General features: G+C 37.4%; 1 protein-coding gene across 1 annotated transcript in view; it reads left to right on the plus strand.

The window, feature by feature from the left end:
- ATRX (ATRX chromatin remodeler) overlaps window positions 1-15,831 on the plus strand; it is a 78,219-nt gene that overhangs the window by 32,394 nt on the left and 29,994 nt on the right. The window contains 9 exon segments of the mRNA XM_035889066.1: window positions 1,665-1,795; window positions 2,315-2,497; window positions 4,137-4,245; window positions 4,795-4,903; window positions 5,555-5,734; window positions 6,133-6,274; window positions 7,457-7,566; window positions 12,154-12,300; window positions 12,510-12,687. Coding sequence (XP_035744959.1) covers window positions 1,665-1,795; window positions 2,315-2,497; window positions 4,137-4,245; window positions 4,795-4,903; window positions 5,555-5,734; window positions 6,133-6,274; window positions 7,457-7,566; window positions 12,154-12,300; window positions 12,510-12,687 — 1,289 coding nt within the window.

Below are 15,831 nucleotides of genomic sequence, written 5' to 3' on the forward strand. Positions count from 1 at the left end.
TGCTGGAAAATGAGATACAGATTCTTTAAAACCTGTTTTATAGGGCTACATAAAAGTAACATTTTTCCAATGTGTAAGAATGTGTACTTAAGAGAACACTGTTCCTTTGCCATTTCCAAGTGAAGCCTAGGTTGTGGTTCAGTTTCATGGTTTTTGAACTACTGTTTTGACTGGTATTAAAAGCTTTCCCATTCTCAACTACGTACATACAGTATACATTAATTCTTCTGAAAGGCAAGACAGACAGATTTTACCTAGGAAAAAAAAATATCTGCATTTAAAATTGACAACCATGGAATGAAAACTATAATATTTCTGATATTTATATGAGGAAAGCCTGGTTTCATTCCTTCAGGATTTTTTTTTTCCCCTGGAAGTACGAGTTCTCAGATAAGTCCACTGTTTTCCTGTGCTTTTGATGTATTTTATATTTTGCCTTGGATAGATTCATGTAAGAATTTCTTTTATGTTGCAAGAGCATGTAAAGAAATCGTTTTTCCGTAGTGACTTCTTGTACGTTAGCTGAAAACATTCTTGCGCTGAAATGAAACTGTGAGAAGCTGAGCGAACAGTTTGTGGAACGGGAAGCAAGATCATAATTTTTCTTTGAAGTTCAGGTCCCATAATGTTTGATAAAACTTTTTTTCTCTATCTGTGTATATACACATACCTTTGTTTTGCTATAGTTGCTCTAAGGCAAGTGCTTGTAGTTAAACGAGGGATTTGATGTGGTGGGTTTTTTTCCCGAAGCACTTAATATCGGTTCATCTTGAGACGTCGTGAGTTGCTTCAATTACCGCAGCATCTCTCTTGCAGTAGGGTAGGCCCAGGCAATTAGAATGCTAACGCAGAGGAAGGCAAGCTCTGTAGAGGTAGGGTAGTAAATTCTCTTTTTGGTTTTTTTTTTAACCTGGAGTTAATGCGTATTGCAGTAATCTTTTTCTCCTTGTTTAAAACATGCATTGTTATACACTGTTTTTAAAACTTAGCGTTCACGTACACACTGTTCAAGTAGATTGAGGGAACAACAGTATGTTGTTGCGCATAATTTCCTGGAAAAGTGTAGGGTTTAGCCTAAATTAATTCAGATTTTAATTCTTGCCAAATTTAAGTAGGAAAAAAGTGACCAGTGTGCATGTTGTACTGACTCTTATCTCTGACAGAATAAATCCTGTTCCCTCCTCAGGAAATTAATCTCATTGATTTCAATCAACTAAGCATGATAACCATGGCGGGGGCGGGGGGGGAGGGGGATGATTTCAGTGTTAGGATTTGGTCTGCAGCATCTTCAGATTCTTGTTGCAGTTAGAATTCAAATAGGTGCCTATCCCAGAACTGACAAGGGTCCATCCAAATAGACCATGAATAAAAAAAAAATGTTTGTTTGTACATTTTATAGCTATCTCCAGTCTTGCTGTAAAGCACCAAACTTTTTAAAGAAGGATTACACAGATTTGCTTTCTGAAAGCAAGTGAATACGTTAGATTTAACATAGGATTTTTACTGATATACCCTGTCTTACCACAATTACTTTCCATCATGTCTGTCTCTTTTGTTCAGCTTTCAAGCCTTTTTTGAAGTTCTGAATGGTATAGGATTACACTTATCGTTCACAGATTTACTTGAACAATGGAATAAATAGTTTTTTCTGTTTTACTTCAAAGAATTGCCAAGAAAATGCTTTTAGAAGAAATCAAAGCCAATCTTTCCTCTGATGAGGATGCTTCTTCAGATGATGAATCGGATGAAGGAAAAAAGAAAACTGCAAAGCAAAACGAAAACACAGGAGATGATGGTGAGCACCAAAAAGCATCTGGGAAAAAGTGGTGCTGTAGTGCTTGTCATAATTTCAAAGGTCACTTGGGAAAATTATAATCATTAAAGTTTCTTCAGTTTTCAACAACAACAAAAAAATCGTTGATAGGTAGTTGCCAAATAGAGGCCAAGGTACATGGTCATGAGGATTATCATCACTTTTACTCTTCTGTAAGTGGTTTTTTTCTTGTTAATAGTCTAATTTTTTGTAACGAATTCAGAAGTCGTAGGGGTTTGTGAGGAATAATCTGTAGAGAACAGTAAGATGTGCAAATGCACGGGAGAGATTTGCCTAACATACACAGTCATTGGAACAGACATTCCAAGTGTTCAGGCAGTGTAAAGTACTTAAAATTTGAGGGAACAGTATGTTGTTGCGCATAATTTCCTGGAAAAGCGTAGAATTTAGCCTAAATTAATTCAGATTTTAATTCTTGCCAAATTTAAGTAGGAAAAAAGTGACCAGTGTGCATGTTGTACTGACTCTTATCTCTGACAGAAGAGAATGAAAAGGAAGATAATTCTGAATCGGATTCAGAGGAAGAAGAAGAATCAAAGAAGCCTAGGTACAGACACAGATTGCTGAGGCACAAGCTGACAGTGAGTGACGGAGAATCTGGTGAAGAAAAAAAGGTGAAACCAAAAGAGAAAAAAGAAGGGAAGCGCAGAAGTAGAAGGAAAGGTACATAATCCTAATGCTTTTTGTCACAAAAAGTGCTTGCTTCTATAGCATGAGTGCAAAGCATGTCAGAATGGAGATCTGAAACTCTCTAATTTTAAAATCTCTGGATAAACTTCTTTGTGTATTAAATTTAGAATTTTCTTATCTGTGTTTGATAAATAGTTTTATTTAAAATGTTGAATACAAAAGCAGGGCTCTCCTCTTACTCTATCCTCTGAATTGTATTAATCTTGTTGAGTCTTAGAATGTTAATCTTAAATAACAGAGGCAAGCCCAGTATGTCTAATTTGTGAAAATCAATCTTGCCCTTCATATAATTTCTTCCCTAAACTTGGACTGTAAGTAGGCCCTTGCGTCTTACAAATTTCTCCATCCTAGAATTTAAATGTTGCAAGCATTAGTTGAACGCCAGATGGCACTGTGAAATGATGCAAGAACAAAGAATCTGTCAGCCCCCTTGCACGTAATTGTTGGGAGCAGAGGAGGGGAGCGATAGCAAAGATAAATGTTTCCCGCCCTGTTGGTCAGTGGAGACGTCGATAATGTTCCATGGCCACTGGAAGTTAGGGTGTACAGTAATTCCTGTTCTTAGTGTTGCACTAATGCTAGCCATCTTCTGCCGTGTTCCACAGACTAAATGGTGCAATGCGATTTGATTATAATTTTCCTTCATGAAAACTCTCATTTTTTTTATCTGAATGTATATTCATGCTTTTCCTCCCTTATGGAATTACAACTCTGCCAACAACATTTCTTTCAAGAAGTATAATTGTAAATTACAGTGGCAATGTGCAAATAAGATGCAGCCAGACTAATTCTAAGGATTCTTTAGTGTCTTTTGAGTTCCCTAGCCTCAAGTAGAATGATACACTTTATTTCAGTCACTTTTTAGCCCTAAGTTATTAATATTAAATTTCCCCATGTATGTAAAACAGTCCTTGCTTTAAGCCTTATTATTCATAAAACAGTTAAGCTTTTCACTGTGTTCAAGGTCAATTATAAAGGTGCTAAACGGTCTTAATTACCAATAAATGCCATTGATAGCTCCCAAAAGTAGTTATGGAAGTATTACCTAATGCTGCTGCTTTCGGTGTATTTTTAATTGTCTTTTGAGTCAGTTTTAAACTTGTAGAAGAAACTTCAAGCCATAAATACAGTTATACAATTGCATATGTTGCTAGTAAATAAGAGTTGTTTGCATGAATTGTGAAGCATGATTATAAAAGTACGTCTAAAACATTTGAAACAAAAGTTCCTGTTTAACAAAAAAATCATCTTTTGTTTCTGAAGGTCTGTATTGTTCCCCATTGTGTTCTCTTCTCATCACCCGCTGTCTTTGAAATAATGATGCTTTCTAATACAAAGCTTGATGTTACTTGCTTATAAACTACACTTGGATGTATTCATGTATAAAGACCTCAAGTCTTGCTGGCGTAATATGCCGTCCATCGGGACTCAGCTAGTGCTTGCGCTTTAAGCTTTTCTACTCCATACCCCTTATATTCTTGTTATTAGTATGTTTAATGGGTCCCATACTGTCTGAAATGAACTTTTACAGTGCTTGTTGATCTTAAATAGTTCGTTGCATAATTAGAAGATACGTAATGTTGCTAACTTTGCAATTATATTCAACATGAAGTCGTTATTTTTAAAGTGAGCAGCGATGATTCAAACCACTCTGAGTTTCATGAATCAGCAGTTAGTGAAGAAGTCAGTGAGTCTGAAGATGACCAACGTCCAAGAACAAGGTATAAATAAAACTTAACTATGCTTATCCTGTGTTTGATTGTTGATGTTTCCTTGTGCAATTTAGGCAGTGAGATGGTGAAAGTCAAAGACTTCGGATCAGTCCTTAAAACCTTTGATGATACTTGTCTATAATTTGGTATCTGCTAATTAACTTTGCAGCAAATGTGAGAATTTTGAATTTGTATGAAAGTATGTGGTACACAGCAATTTGATCAGCCAGTACGGAAAAAAAAAAGAATAACAAAAAATGAGCGGTTTTACGCCAAAAATGTCAATGTTAATTTGGAAATGGTGGATTGCAGTAGAAAGCTAATACTTAACAATTCTGAGATTCTTCAGGGTTGTCTGGAATATTTGGAAGAGACCATTGCTGTATGTGTCCAGGGAGTTGAGGGGGAGGAAGGCCTTTGGAAGTAAACCCCTGCTTGCACAAATGGAGTATATATTCTATTAATTAGCAATGTAGTTTGTGTCCTTTTTTTATCATTGTTTTTCAGTGAGGCAATGAATTATTATTGTTAATCAGTAACACTGCCTTTTTTTTATAGATCTGCCAAGAAAGCTGAGACAGAAGAAAACCAGCGCAGTTACAAACAGAAAAAGAAACGAAGACGTATAAAGGTTCAAGAGGATTCTTCAAGTGAAAACAACAATAAGGTACTTTATTGTGTTTTGAATTAATAAGTGGGAAAAGGAGTTCTTGTCTCTTCTGTCAACTGCTTCAGGACTAGGGTATCTCAAACAGCTCTGTACAAAGTCTAGTAAAAAAGTATAACTTCTCTCAGTGTTAATTCAGTGCTAAAATTTGTGAAATGGCACCATTATGGAGAAAAACCATTGCATTTAACTAAAACCATTTCCAATGTAGATCTTGATAAAAATGCATGATATATTTTAAGTAAATGGAATTTTTAAACTAAATGTAGAAGATGACACAAATAGTAGATAAGGCTTTCCTAGTATTAGGATTTCTTTTCCTATGTGGAGTAGGTGATAGCTGATCTGCCACCACTAGGACTGAAAAATAGTACTTTATTAATAGTCATTAGTTACTATCAGACTATAACAGTACCTTCAGTATTATCTTTGCACAGCTGGGCTCATCTTTAATACCTCAGAATACATCATAGTTAAGGTGGCACTTCTTTTGTCATACTGCCTAACTGGTTTTAAAAAAAAAGTATCTTCTTACGAGCTAAACTCCACCTGTGTATATAAAAATTTTTGGGAGCTTGTCTAAAAATCAAGGATTTGGCGGTCTATGCTGTAATTTTCTTGCTAATACTTACCTTATTTAATTTGTAATAGAGTAATTCTGAGGATGAGGACAATGATGATTCAAAATCTCCTGGAAAAGGCAGGAAGAAAATAAGGAAAATTATTAAAGATGATAAGCTGAGAACAGAAACACAAAATGCACTTAAAGAAGAAGAAGAAAGAAGAAAACGTATAGCAGAAAGAGAACGGGAGAGAGAGAAATTGAGAGAGGTACGTTCTGGTTTCTTTGCAAAATGCTAGGAAGTTGAGTTGTTGATGTTTAAGATAACATATTTCTACCTCAATTTAATCTGATAAGTAATTTTAAAAGTACTTATATGTAGCCTTGTAAGCCACAAGTTTTATTTGTAGTTTCCTGCAGGTTAACATTGGTAAGTTTTATTTAAGACTACTGAGATCTTCGGCAAGCTGTTTCAGTTGCCTACTGCTTTACTTCCCATGGCGAAAAGCACTCTCCCAAAGGAAGTTGTGCGGTGCATAGTAAAGAATTCAAAGTTTCTCTTCCTAAATAAATTATGACTTCCAATTTTACTAAAGCTAGTGTCTGTCAAACGCTTGGTATTATTCACATGTGAAGTATTCCTGTGATGCCCTGTTTCTGCTTATAGGTGATAGAGATAGAAGATGCTTCGCCACTGAAATGTCCCATCACGACTAAGCTGGTTTTAGATGAAGATGAAGAAACCAAAGAACCATTAGTGCAGGTTCACAGGAGCATAGTTACCAGACTGAAACCACACCAAGTAGATGGTAAGGAAAGAGTTTTTTAAAAAAATTTTTTTCCCCTCCACTGGCACAGCACCCTATGCAACCTGAATTAGAACCATAAGAAAAAATCCTTGGCAGGCAAATGCTAGAATGTCAGTTTAATGTTTTATCTTTGGAACATCTGAACAAAGTAAATGAGATCAGCAATACGTAGTTCTGTTTTACAAAGAACCTTCGAAATGTAAAGTTGGAAGGGTCCTCAGAATCATCTAATACTCCATACTGAGGCACAATCAAATACATGTTTACCCATTCTATTGAGGAATTAGTATATTCACTTTATACAGTTTTCAGCAAAGATTTAAAAATCTTGCCATACTTTCCTGGCTTTCTCAACAGAAATTTTTTTTTTTTGATACCTGACATGAAAAAAAAACAACTGCTTGCCCTATTCTGTGTCTAGTAAAGAAGGAGAAAAGGAGAATACCCAGTCATAATTTTCTTTAGAGCTCATTCTGTTATTTTAAATGATCCTCAGCGTTCATAATCTACAACCTTTCCATTTTAGTAAGAAACTTCTGGACTTGCTTCAACTCTTAAAGGGAGGTGCCCTGAACCAGACACAGCAGTCAAGTTGAAGCCTCATCTGTGCCAAATATGGCATAGTAGAATACAACTCCTCAATAAATATATTGCAAAGAACAAAAAAAAAATCACCCAGCAGACCCTCATGTTGATGTGTTTTCTTATGTAGCATATATTTCTTTTGCTTTTTCAGCTGTCACGGTTCTCACTTGATTTTTCTTTTTTTCCTCTCCAAGCATGGAACTTCACATCTGATCTGTCTCGGCAGAATTTCTTAGTTGGTTTCAGATAATCTTGCTAATTTACCAATATCATTTTAGTCTTTTCATGAAGTCCTTGCCACTCTTCATTCTGTCTCCTCTTTTCTCCCTGTCCCCAAGATCACAGTCCTCTGCAGTCTGCACAGTAATATTTTCTAACGCAGTTGCCACATCTTCAGTGAAAACTGTGAATATAATTAAGTTCAAGACAAAGATTATCCCAGATACTACCCATTGGGCAGAAATAAATCAATAATTATCCCGAGCACTGCTTTTCTAAGAGTTGTCATGATCTTACAGTGATCACACCTATCTCTTACCAGGTGAACTTTTAATAAAAGGAATGTTTAATTAGAAAATTTTCAATAATTTTCTTCAGGTGTTCAGTTCATGTGGGATTGCTGTTGTGAATCTGTAAAAAAAACCAAGACATCTCCTGGTTCTGGATGCATTCTTGCTCACTGTATGGGTCTGGGGAAAACATTACAGGTAAGAAACACAAGTTGTCTTGTTTTCTGGTCTGTATCTTGCTCTCAGAAGCTGAACCAGCAAAAGGCAATTTTGATGACTGTCAGAACATCACAAAACTTACTGTTTCCTAGGCAGTGACTTGATGAGGGTTGCTGGTGGAAAACGTTTTGTTAAGATGTCTTGAGAAAGAAGTTGGTTTCATAGTATACAGCTGTGAAAGTTCTGATACATGCTTGTGCTTTCTGCGCTTTTAAAATATGCACAATTAAATTAGGTAATCATTGATATTCGTTTGAAAAGGTCATATTTAATTGTAAGTGATGCGTAGCTCCCTTGCAACTCTGAACAAGAAAATACAGCTAGTAGGAGACAGGCTTCTGGAACCTGTGTTTCTAAGACAGTTTAATAATCTTAAGCAAGTTGTATTTTTTACTGTCTTCCTTATTCATGTGTTGCTCCTTAAATTGTTTGTTTTCCTCTGTGTTTTTTCAAATTATTTGTTGCACTGATAAAGTACAGGTTTAGCAGGGTGATGTCTGTTTGGTTTTTTTATGCCAGAATTTTAGTGACTAAAGTCAGATGTTTTGTGTTTTAAACAATGTTTTGCTATGATTTAGATTCTTCTGGGTTGAGGGACAGGGGGCATTTGTTTTCTATTTCAGTAATTGTCTGTATGTACATTCATATTTTGGGGTCGTTGTGCATCACAAACAGTTAAGACCAGAAACTTTCATTGCCTTGGCAGTTAACTATAAGGGTGTACTTTCAACCCCTTTTTCACTTCTTCATTTCTTTTCTTTGGCTTTACAGTTCTTTGCTTCCTGAGATCTTCAGGTTCAAGCCTTCATTGTCACTTCAGCACATGTTCCTTCTTTACACTGCTGAAGACTGCTTTGTAAAAATCTTTAAAACACAATACGGTAGCATTTATTAAAAAAGATTTCCGTATTTCTTGGTCTGATATAAGTGGCTCTTCTGCCATGTTAAAAGTTGCATGGTCATCAACTTAACCATTCCTATTAGTCTCTAAAATCTGAAGTTCAATCCCCATCTTAAAATGTTTCTTCTGAAATGGATCACCCAAACAGTTCCTGTAAAAACAATGCTCATAGCTCTTTTTCTTGGGCCTCTTACAACCTTTGCCAGCCTCAGGAGAAGCTTATGCCCTTGACCTTCAAGAGATGTAAAAGATCAAAACCAGTTTTCTTGAATTCCCCGCATCTCAGTATTCATGCTAGTGCTTTTTCGGGGTAGTCAGGAGTGTTGAATTCTTTTTCTTTTTGCTTCTTTCCAAGTATCTTATCTGTCCATGCAAAATTTTTGTTTTGCATTTAGCCGGATGTAGCATCATCACAAATATTACAAGCAAAGAACTGGGGTGAGTTGCCCATCTTGCTGCTCTGCTGCCTGGTCTGCTCCCAAGATTTTCTCTAGCAGAAGTCATTTGATATCCCTCTGATTCTGGGAAAGCGAAAGGGAAATTTTTGAGAACTCTGAAGACGAAGGGAGGGTAACAACCTTACCTGTGCTTGAAAAGGCCCTCAGAAAAGCAGGGCCACTTTGGTCTCCCTGTCATTGGCCTTCACTGATGCTGTATTTCCTCATTTCTGGAGGAGAGAGATATTCCTGTATCTTTATCCGGACAGCTGGCTGGTGAAATTAATTGCTGTGAACCTTTTTGATCTCTGGCTCAAACTGGATCATTAGAAATCTAAGTTGCAGCTTCTGCAGGCGTTGGAATTGATTAGAATGGATTTTAACTCTGGATAGTCAGGGCCTTCCTGCGCCAGGAGTGCTTCTTGGCTATGAAGTCGCTTGCTGCTCTGGTGAGTTGTGACCAGCAAGTCTACATCACGTTAGCAGCCAGCACTTGAGTAACACTTCATTCTAAATTCTTTCTTCATATACTCTGAGTAGGGATGTACTTCAGTCATTCCCTGGAGTGCAGTCTCTTTAGCATGGTGATGATGGTTCTCAAAGAGGTTATTTTCTTCCTACAGTGAGGATGGGATCCTCAAAGCGTCTGTGAGGAAATGCCATGCCATTTCACCATCCTCTTCCATCTTGGTCAGTTGTGGTAGAAGCTTCCTTCCCCATTGGATTGGGAAGCCCTATCACTTGACCTGAAGGCTCAAGATCTGTTCATTCGTAGAGAGGTCAGTATATCAACCTACTGGAATTCCAAGCTGCATGAAAGATGTCTCCAACATTTTTGTGCTGTAGCTAGATTCATAGTCTGCAGGTGACAACAGCCAGCTTTGTGACCTTGTTGTCGCTTCACAGAGTGCTGTAAGATCCTGTTGACAAACAGTTAGTTTTGACACCTGTATGCTTGGAATGAGATATCTCAGTAGTTTTTACTCTCTGTAGGGCTCACATCTGCCTTGCTAGTTGGTGTTTGGCATAGTCAGCACACCTGGATGCTGCTAGATAGCAAACTTGGCTTGGCTTGAAGTCTTTCATTATCATTTTTAGAGACTTGAAATGTGCTCCAAGAAAAAACCTTCAGAGAGAATCTAGCAGGAGGTAGCTGTTATTCTTTGCTATGCCTTCCTGGGTCAGATGGCTTCCTTATTCTTGTGTCATCCCTCGCAACCATTGCAACCATTGCTCTCCTCTGACCTAATTCAGACAAATTTTAGCTAGGACTTTCTGATCCTGAGAATCTTCTTTCTTGACCTGCAAATTGCAGGATATAGTCACAGAGCACTTAGGCTGGTGAAACATCTTCAGATTCTTTAGATCCTCTAGATTGCTCTGCAAAGAACAGGCTCAAGGCAACCAAGGGTGGCTTGGGTTTTGTGATTTTTCTGATTTGGGGAGTTTTTGTGGGGTTGCGGGCTTTTTTTGAGTAATGCAGGGCTGTAGACGATCAGAGGGACTCTGGTCATTCACTGTAGGTACTGTTCAGGTAAAACAGGCAGCAATCTCGGTTGGTTGTGGTGCACAGCATGTGGACAGTATGTATTTAAGAACTCCAGCTGCAGTGTATATAGCTTTGCTTTGTTTATGGAAGTTTGGGTGACAGGCACAATATTTTGACAATCTACAATCCTATAGAAAAGGGCTTTCATACATTCTTTGAAAACCACCTTTGAAGAGTGTGTTTTTATGTGCTTAATTCTAGCTTAGGTGTTAGGGTTCTTCAGGAGTTAATTACACCTTTTACTGGAGATTTGCAATTCTTTGCAGAATGTTGGTCTTTAATGTAGCAGTGCAGTCTAGGTGACTTTCTACACCTTATACACTATGTATTTCAGTTTGAAATACTTCACAGCAGAAGGTATTTTTGTATGTGATCCAGATGTGTTCGTGACATTCATATTGGCTGTAACTTTTTGATAATCAAAGAAAGCCACAGTTACAAAAATATGTATCGAGTATTTTTATGTCCAGTGTTTGTAGCTTAGGTAGTTTGGTTTTTTTCCTTACGTGGTCATTTGCCAGTCCTCCTACTGTCCTCTGTAATGCCATTTGTTGTTTAGCTCCTCAAAAAGCTAAAGCAGCGATAAGTTTTAGCAGACTTCGCAAACTACAGAGAAGAATGTCAGTAAAAGATCAGGCAAATAAGGCAATGAGGGAGTTGCTGGCTGTCTAGGACATAGGATTTTTGTGATTAGTCTTCATGGGTAGTTTTTGCATCTGAACATGAGATGCTTTTGTCTTGATTGCAAACCCACTAGTAGTTCCTTTCATATTGCAGCATCTAAAAGCAGTTTGTTGCCCAGTGTTCCAAGCGTAGTCATGCAGTTTGAAATTACATCGAACAGTCTATTAAATCAGAGTTGCCCGATACCAAGATTTGATCTGGAAAGAACTTTTGGGATGTTGTACAGTTATGTGGATTAGAGCGGTCTTCACCATTCAAGTCTGGTGTGAGAGCTGGAGCTGCCATGGGATCACTGACTCTCCTGCTCCTGGGTTTTTTCAGGTTGCCTCTAGTCCTATCTTTATTTGCTACTGCTCAAAGACAGGCAGCCCAGCAGAAACACTGAGTGACATCAAAAGACTTAAGGTTTTTTCCCAGGCTGCAAGGAGGTTTTATCATCTGCAATAGATAGCCGGTCTGGCTGCAGGGTGAATGCTTGGAAAGTGTTTCAATAACCTGCTTCAAAGCTCTTCTGAGAGAATTTGCCAATATGTTGAAAAAAATGTGGAAAACGTTGATATAAAACTCAAGTTTGCTTTCAAGAAACTTGATACAATTATGAAGTCCAAAGAGGTGAACTTACTTAATGTTTGGGGCGAGTACTGGGAGAAAAATTACCTAATAGAAATTTTGAGTTTCTGAAAATGATTGGTGAAAAGTCAAGGGAGGGTTCCTTATTTAGGAAATCATCAGCTGTCTGATGGAATTCACGACTGCGTGTATCTCAGTCTGTGAAGGATGTGTGCAGCCATGTAACACAGCATAATCAGTGTATGACTTCAAAATACACCTCTATTGAATTTTAAGCAGAGAGTTGTTTAACAAACAGAAAAAAGAATGTTTGAACGTGACTGTTGTTGGTAAGTCTATATGTGAATACATACTTGTGTGTTTCTTTCTCAGTGTTTAATACTCAGTGTTTTATTTGGCCTTTTGTCTGTTTTTTCCTCTTGCAGGTAGTAAGTTTTCTTCACACAGTCTTGCTGTGTGACAAGCTGGATTTTCGGACAGCTCTGGTAGTGTGTCCACTGAACACTGCCTTGAACTGGTTGAATGAGTTTGAAAAATGGCAAGAAGGTTTAGAAGATGATGAAAGACTAGAGGTATAAGGCTTAAAAAAAGAGTCCCTAAAAATGAAATAACTGAGCAGTTTACATAATTGGGAAGCTTCACCACTCAAAATATAGGCTAAGGAATGCAATTTAAGTATGTGAAAAATCTACTTGCATTAATACGCCTTAGGTATTTAAAAGTTACACCATTACTTCGGTATTGTAAGAGAAATTCAAGCATATTTTTCCCCCTTTGAAAGGTCTGTGAACTAGCAACTGTGAAACGCCCTCAAGAGAGAAGCTATATGCTCCAGCGTTGGCAAGACGAAGGAGGTGTGATGATAATAGGCTATGAGATGTATCGTAATCTTGCACAAGGCAGGAATGTGAAGAGTAGAAAACTTAAAGAAATATTTAATAAAGCTTTGGTTGATCCAGGTAAGTGAAAATTAATACAAGTATGCATTATATATATATATTGTACTTTCTGGTTTATGTATATGAGCTAAGTAATCTTGCAATTGTAAACCTGCTGGGCAAATAATTTTAAACAATAATGTTAGTAAGATTTATCAATTTTTCTTTGTTGGCTTTTGCTGAGTTACCAGAAATGGTTGTTCAGAAACAACCCCATCTGCTTTTGTAAGTAGACTTCTGTAGCAGTCTTTTCTATTAGATCAAACACAGAAATGACCACAGGAATATATACCGGAAACTTTCTAATAGGTATCTTTTTTGCTAGCATTGATTTCTTTGCAAGGTAATTTGAAGTGACTCTGTTGGGAACCTACGGTTATTTTAATCTGCTAATTTGTTACAACCATAAGGTGCTTTATCCTTGATAGAAATCTACCATTAAGGGAGCAACTACACATGAAAAGTAGTTGAGAATGTACCTTAGGAGTGGGAACAAACAAGTGTTAATTAAGTGCTAATGAATTGATTGCAGATAAAGTGCTTAGTTCGTTTTTTCAGTCTAAGACACGGAGGTCTGGTTTAAGCTTAGCCAAACTCTGCAAGCTTATGTAAGCACATGTGTAAGATCTTGAAAATATTCCAAGTTCACATCACCAATCTATCAGGTGGATTTAGGATTAGCAAATTTCACCAGAATAGCAAAATTTTCCTACAAGTTCTGAACTGGCAACTGATACTTGAAAACAACTTATGGCTATGCAGCAGGCATAAAACCTTAAAAACTGTTTTTAAAACGTACCTTTGCCATAACTTTGCTATTTCCCTTTAAATTGAGAATGCTGATATGGTAAGTAGGGTAAAAGGTTTCTTTGATTCTGGAGGTAGGTTTTCTTGGGTTTTAATTATCTGGCTGAACTTTAGGTTTCTTGACGGTGTAGTTAATTTTTTTTTTTTCCCCCTTTCCAAGTGATGAAATACAGCATTGGTCTGGTTTATAATCATACTTGGTGAGCTTGATTTTGTGAAGTTTCAAATAATAGTAGGGCTGTGAATTTTGTTCTGACAAAGGGATTCCTCTAATGGGAATAATAACTTTGCGATTATTGGTGTTGGCCAGTTGGAGTTGGCATCGCCAGCTCTCCAGGAAGCCTGTTGGAGCAGCTAAAACATTAATTAATTTTCTGCCAGTTTGACTCACTAAATCATATAATTGCTGTGGAGTCAGGGAAGCTCCAGTACAGTAGCTGAAGAACTATTTTTGTGATCCTGTTGAAGCCACGGGCATTATTTAAGCAATGAAGAAATGCCAGTGGGTTTTCTGACTCCCAATAATGCTGCAGTTAACTAAAAAGAAAAAAAGAAGGCGGGGGGACATGACCCTGAGCTGTCAGTCTTATTCTGTATCTGATTTGCTTGGGATATTGCATTTGTTGAGAATGTTGCCAGGAAAGTCAAAGCTAGAAGAGAAAAGGTGTAAACTGCTGTCTTGAAGGGGTGGTGACAGGACAGTAGCTTCGTATTCAGTGCACCATTTTGTGGTGCAATGAAGAAATACAATGTTCTGCACTCTTAAATAAAATGTTTATACACTTGATTGTGGATTTTTTTCCTTGTGGAAAGTGTAAGGGAGCATAAGCATAGGGGTTCTTGCGGTGTGTCTCTATAGTGATATTGTCCCTTCCTTCGTTTGTATTTATGTAACGTCAAAAATAGTGGACTGTGGAGTGCGGTGGCATGTTGAGCGTGCAGTTTTATGGAGGAGACACAGCGACTTGTGTAACCGTCCCTGTCCCATCTCTTGGGTTTTTACATCCTCCATACAGGTGTGGTTCTGTTCTACTTCCAGGCCTCTTTAGATAGCTTAGAACAACGTGATCAAGCTGTGTGTGTGATTTAGGTTATTGACTTTTGTAGATTTAATCAAGTTCAGAAACTGCAGCACGTTGAGCCGTGTAAGTTTTGAATAATTTCATATGAACATGGAACCCCCTGTTTTATTCTCTTCTTGGACCAGTTGGTGGGATGGAATCAGACCGTTAGGAAAACTAACCTTGAAATAACACTAATTATTTTTATGTTACTTCAAATCTTTCTCTATTTTAACTAATTACAGCAAGACAGAAGTGTTCATGTGTTGTTATCCATTAGCTTTTGGAGACATTTGGATTGGCTAAATTGATGAAAAGTATCTTGCAACGACCGTTATTTGTTATTTGTCGTCTTTGTGAATCGCAGCATCGGCAATATGGCAGGCTGCCAGTAAGAGAGCTATGAAGCTATGTGCTGGCTTACTGCTGTGGCTGTCAATAGGAAAACCTTTGCCTCTGGGGAGCATTTTTAATTTAAAAAAATCACAAATTTGGTATTTGAGTGATAATTTAATATCACTATCTGGTTAAAATGAATACTGCTAGGGTAGACATATTCTATAGTAGGAGCTTGTATTGCACTGTATACTATAGAAGAGGGGACCAGAGAGGGAAGGTTTAGCCAAAGTTTATGGGTGGAGAAGTGATTTCATTAATTAACTAACTCTGCTATGTGAAATAATAGCAGGATTATATACGCATGCAGAGCAGCAAATGGCTTCCCATAATGCTTTGTGCAACTGGTGAAATGCTGTTTGGTTTATTGATAGCTGTTGTGCTTTGCTTGCAGCGTTTCAGTAACTTTGTAATTTTTTACTTGTTGTTGCTAATAAAAATTCCATTGCTGTTCAACTTGGAAACGGCTCTTTGATTGGCAGTTGTATGAAGCAGACTTAAGTTCTTCTAGACTTCAGAGGCAAAGGAGAACTGCATGTATATATCTATCACTGAGTATGTTTTATGTATATCAAAGTATATAGTAAGGTGCAGGTACAGCAAGAAGGATAAGAAGATGAAGACTATGATCTTTGAGTAAAGATTGAAGGCATAAGGCCTTTTAGCCTAGAAAAAGGTCAGCTAAACTGACGTTTTCCACCATTTAAGAGCTGGTTACCAAAAGGACTGTTATCAGTTGGTTTCTACATCAGCTGGAGAAAGGAAAGGGCAGAATTTCTTCTGCTTTGCCACAGAGATCATTTAAATCGGGTATTGCTGCACAGTGTTTTAGCAAAAGAGGAGTCATGTAGTTTCCTACTTCTGTCAGGGGGGATATGTCCCTTTCTCATAACTCTTATCT

Source organism: Egretta garzetta, unplaced genomic scaffold (assembly GCF_000687185.1).
Source record: "Egretta garzetta isolate BGI_Z169 unplaced genomic scaffold, ASM68718v1 scaffold412, whole genome shotgun sequence".
Taxonomy (NCBI): Eukaryota; Metazoa; Chordata; class Aves; order Pelecaniformes; family Ardeidae; genus Egretta; species Egretta garzetta.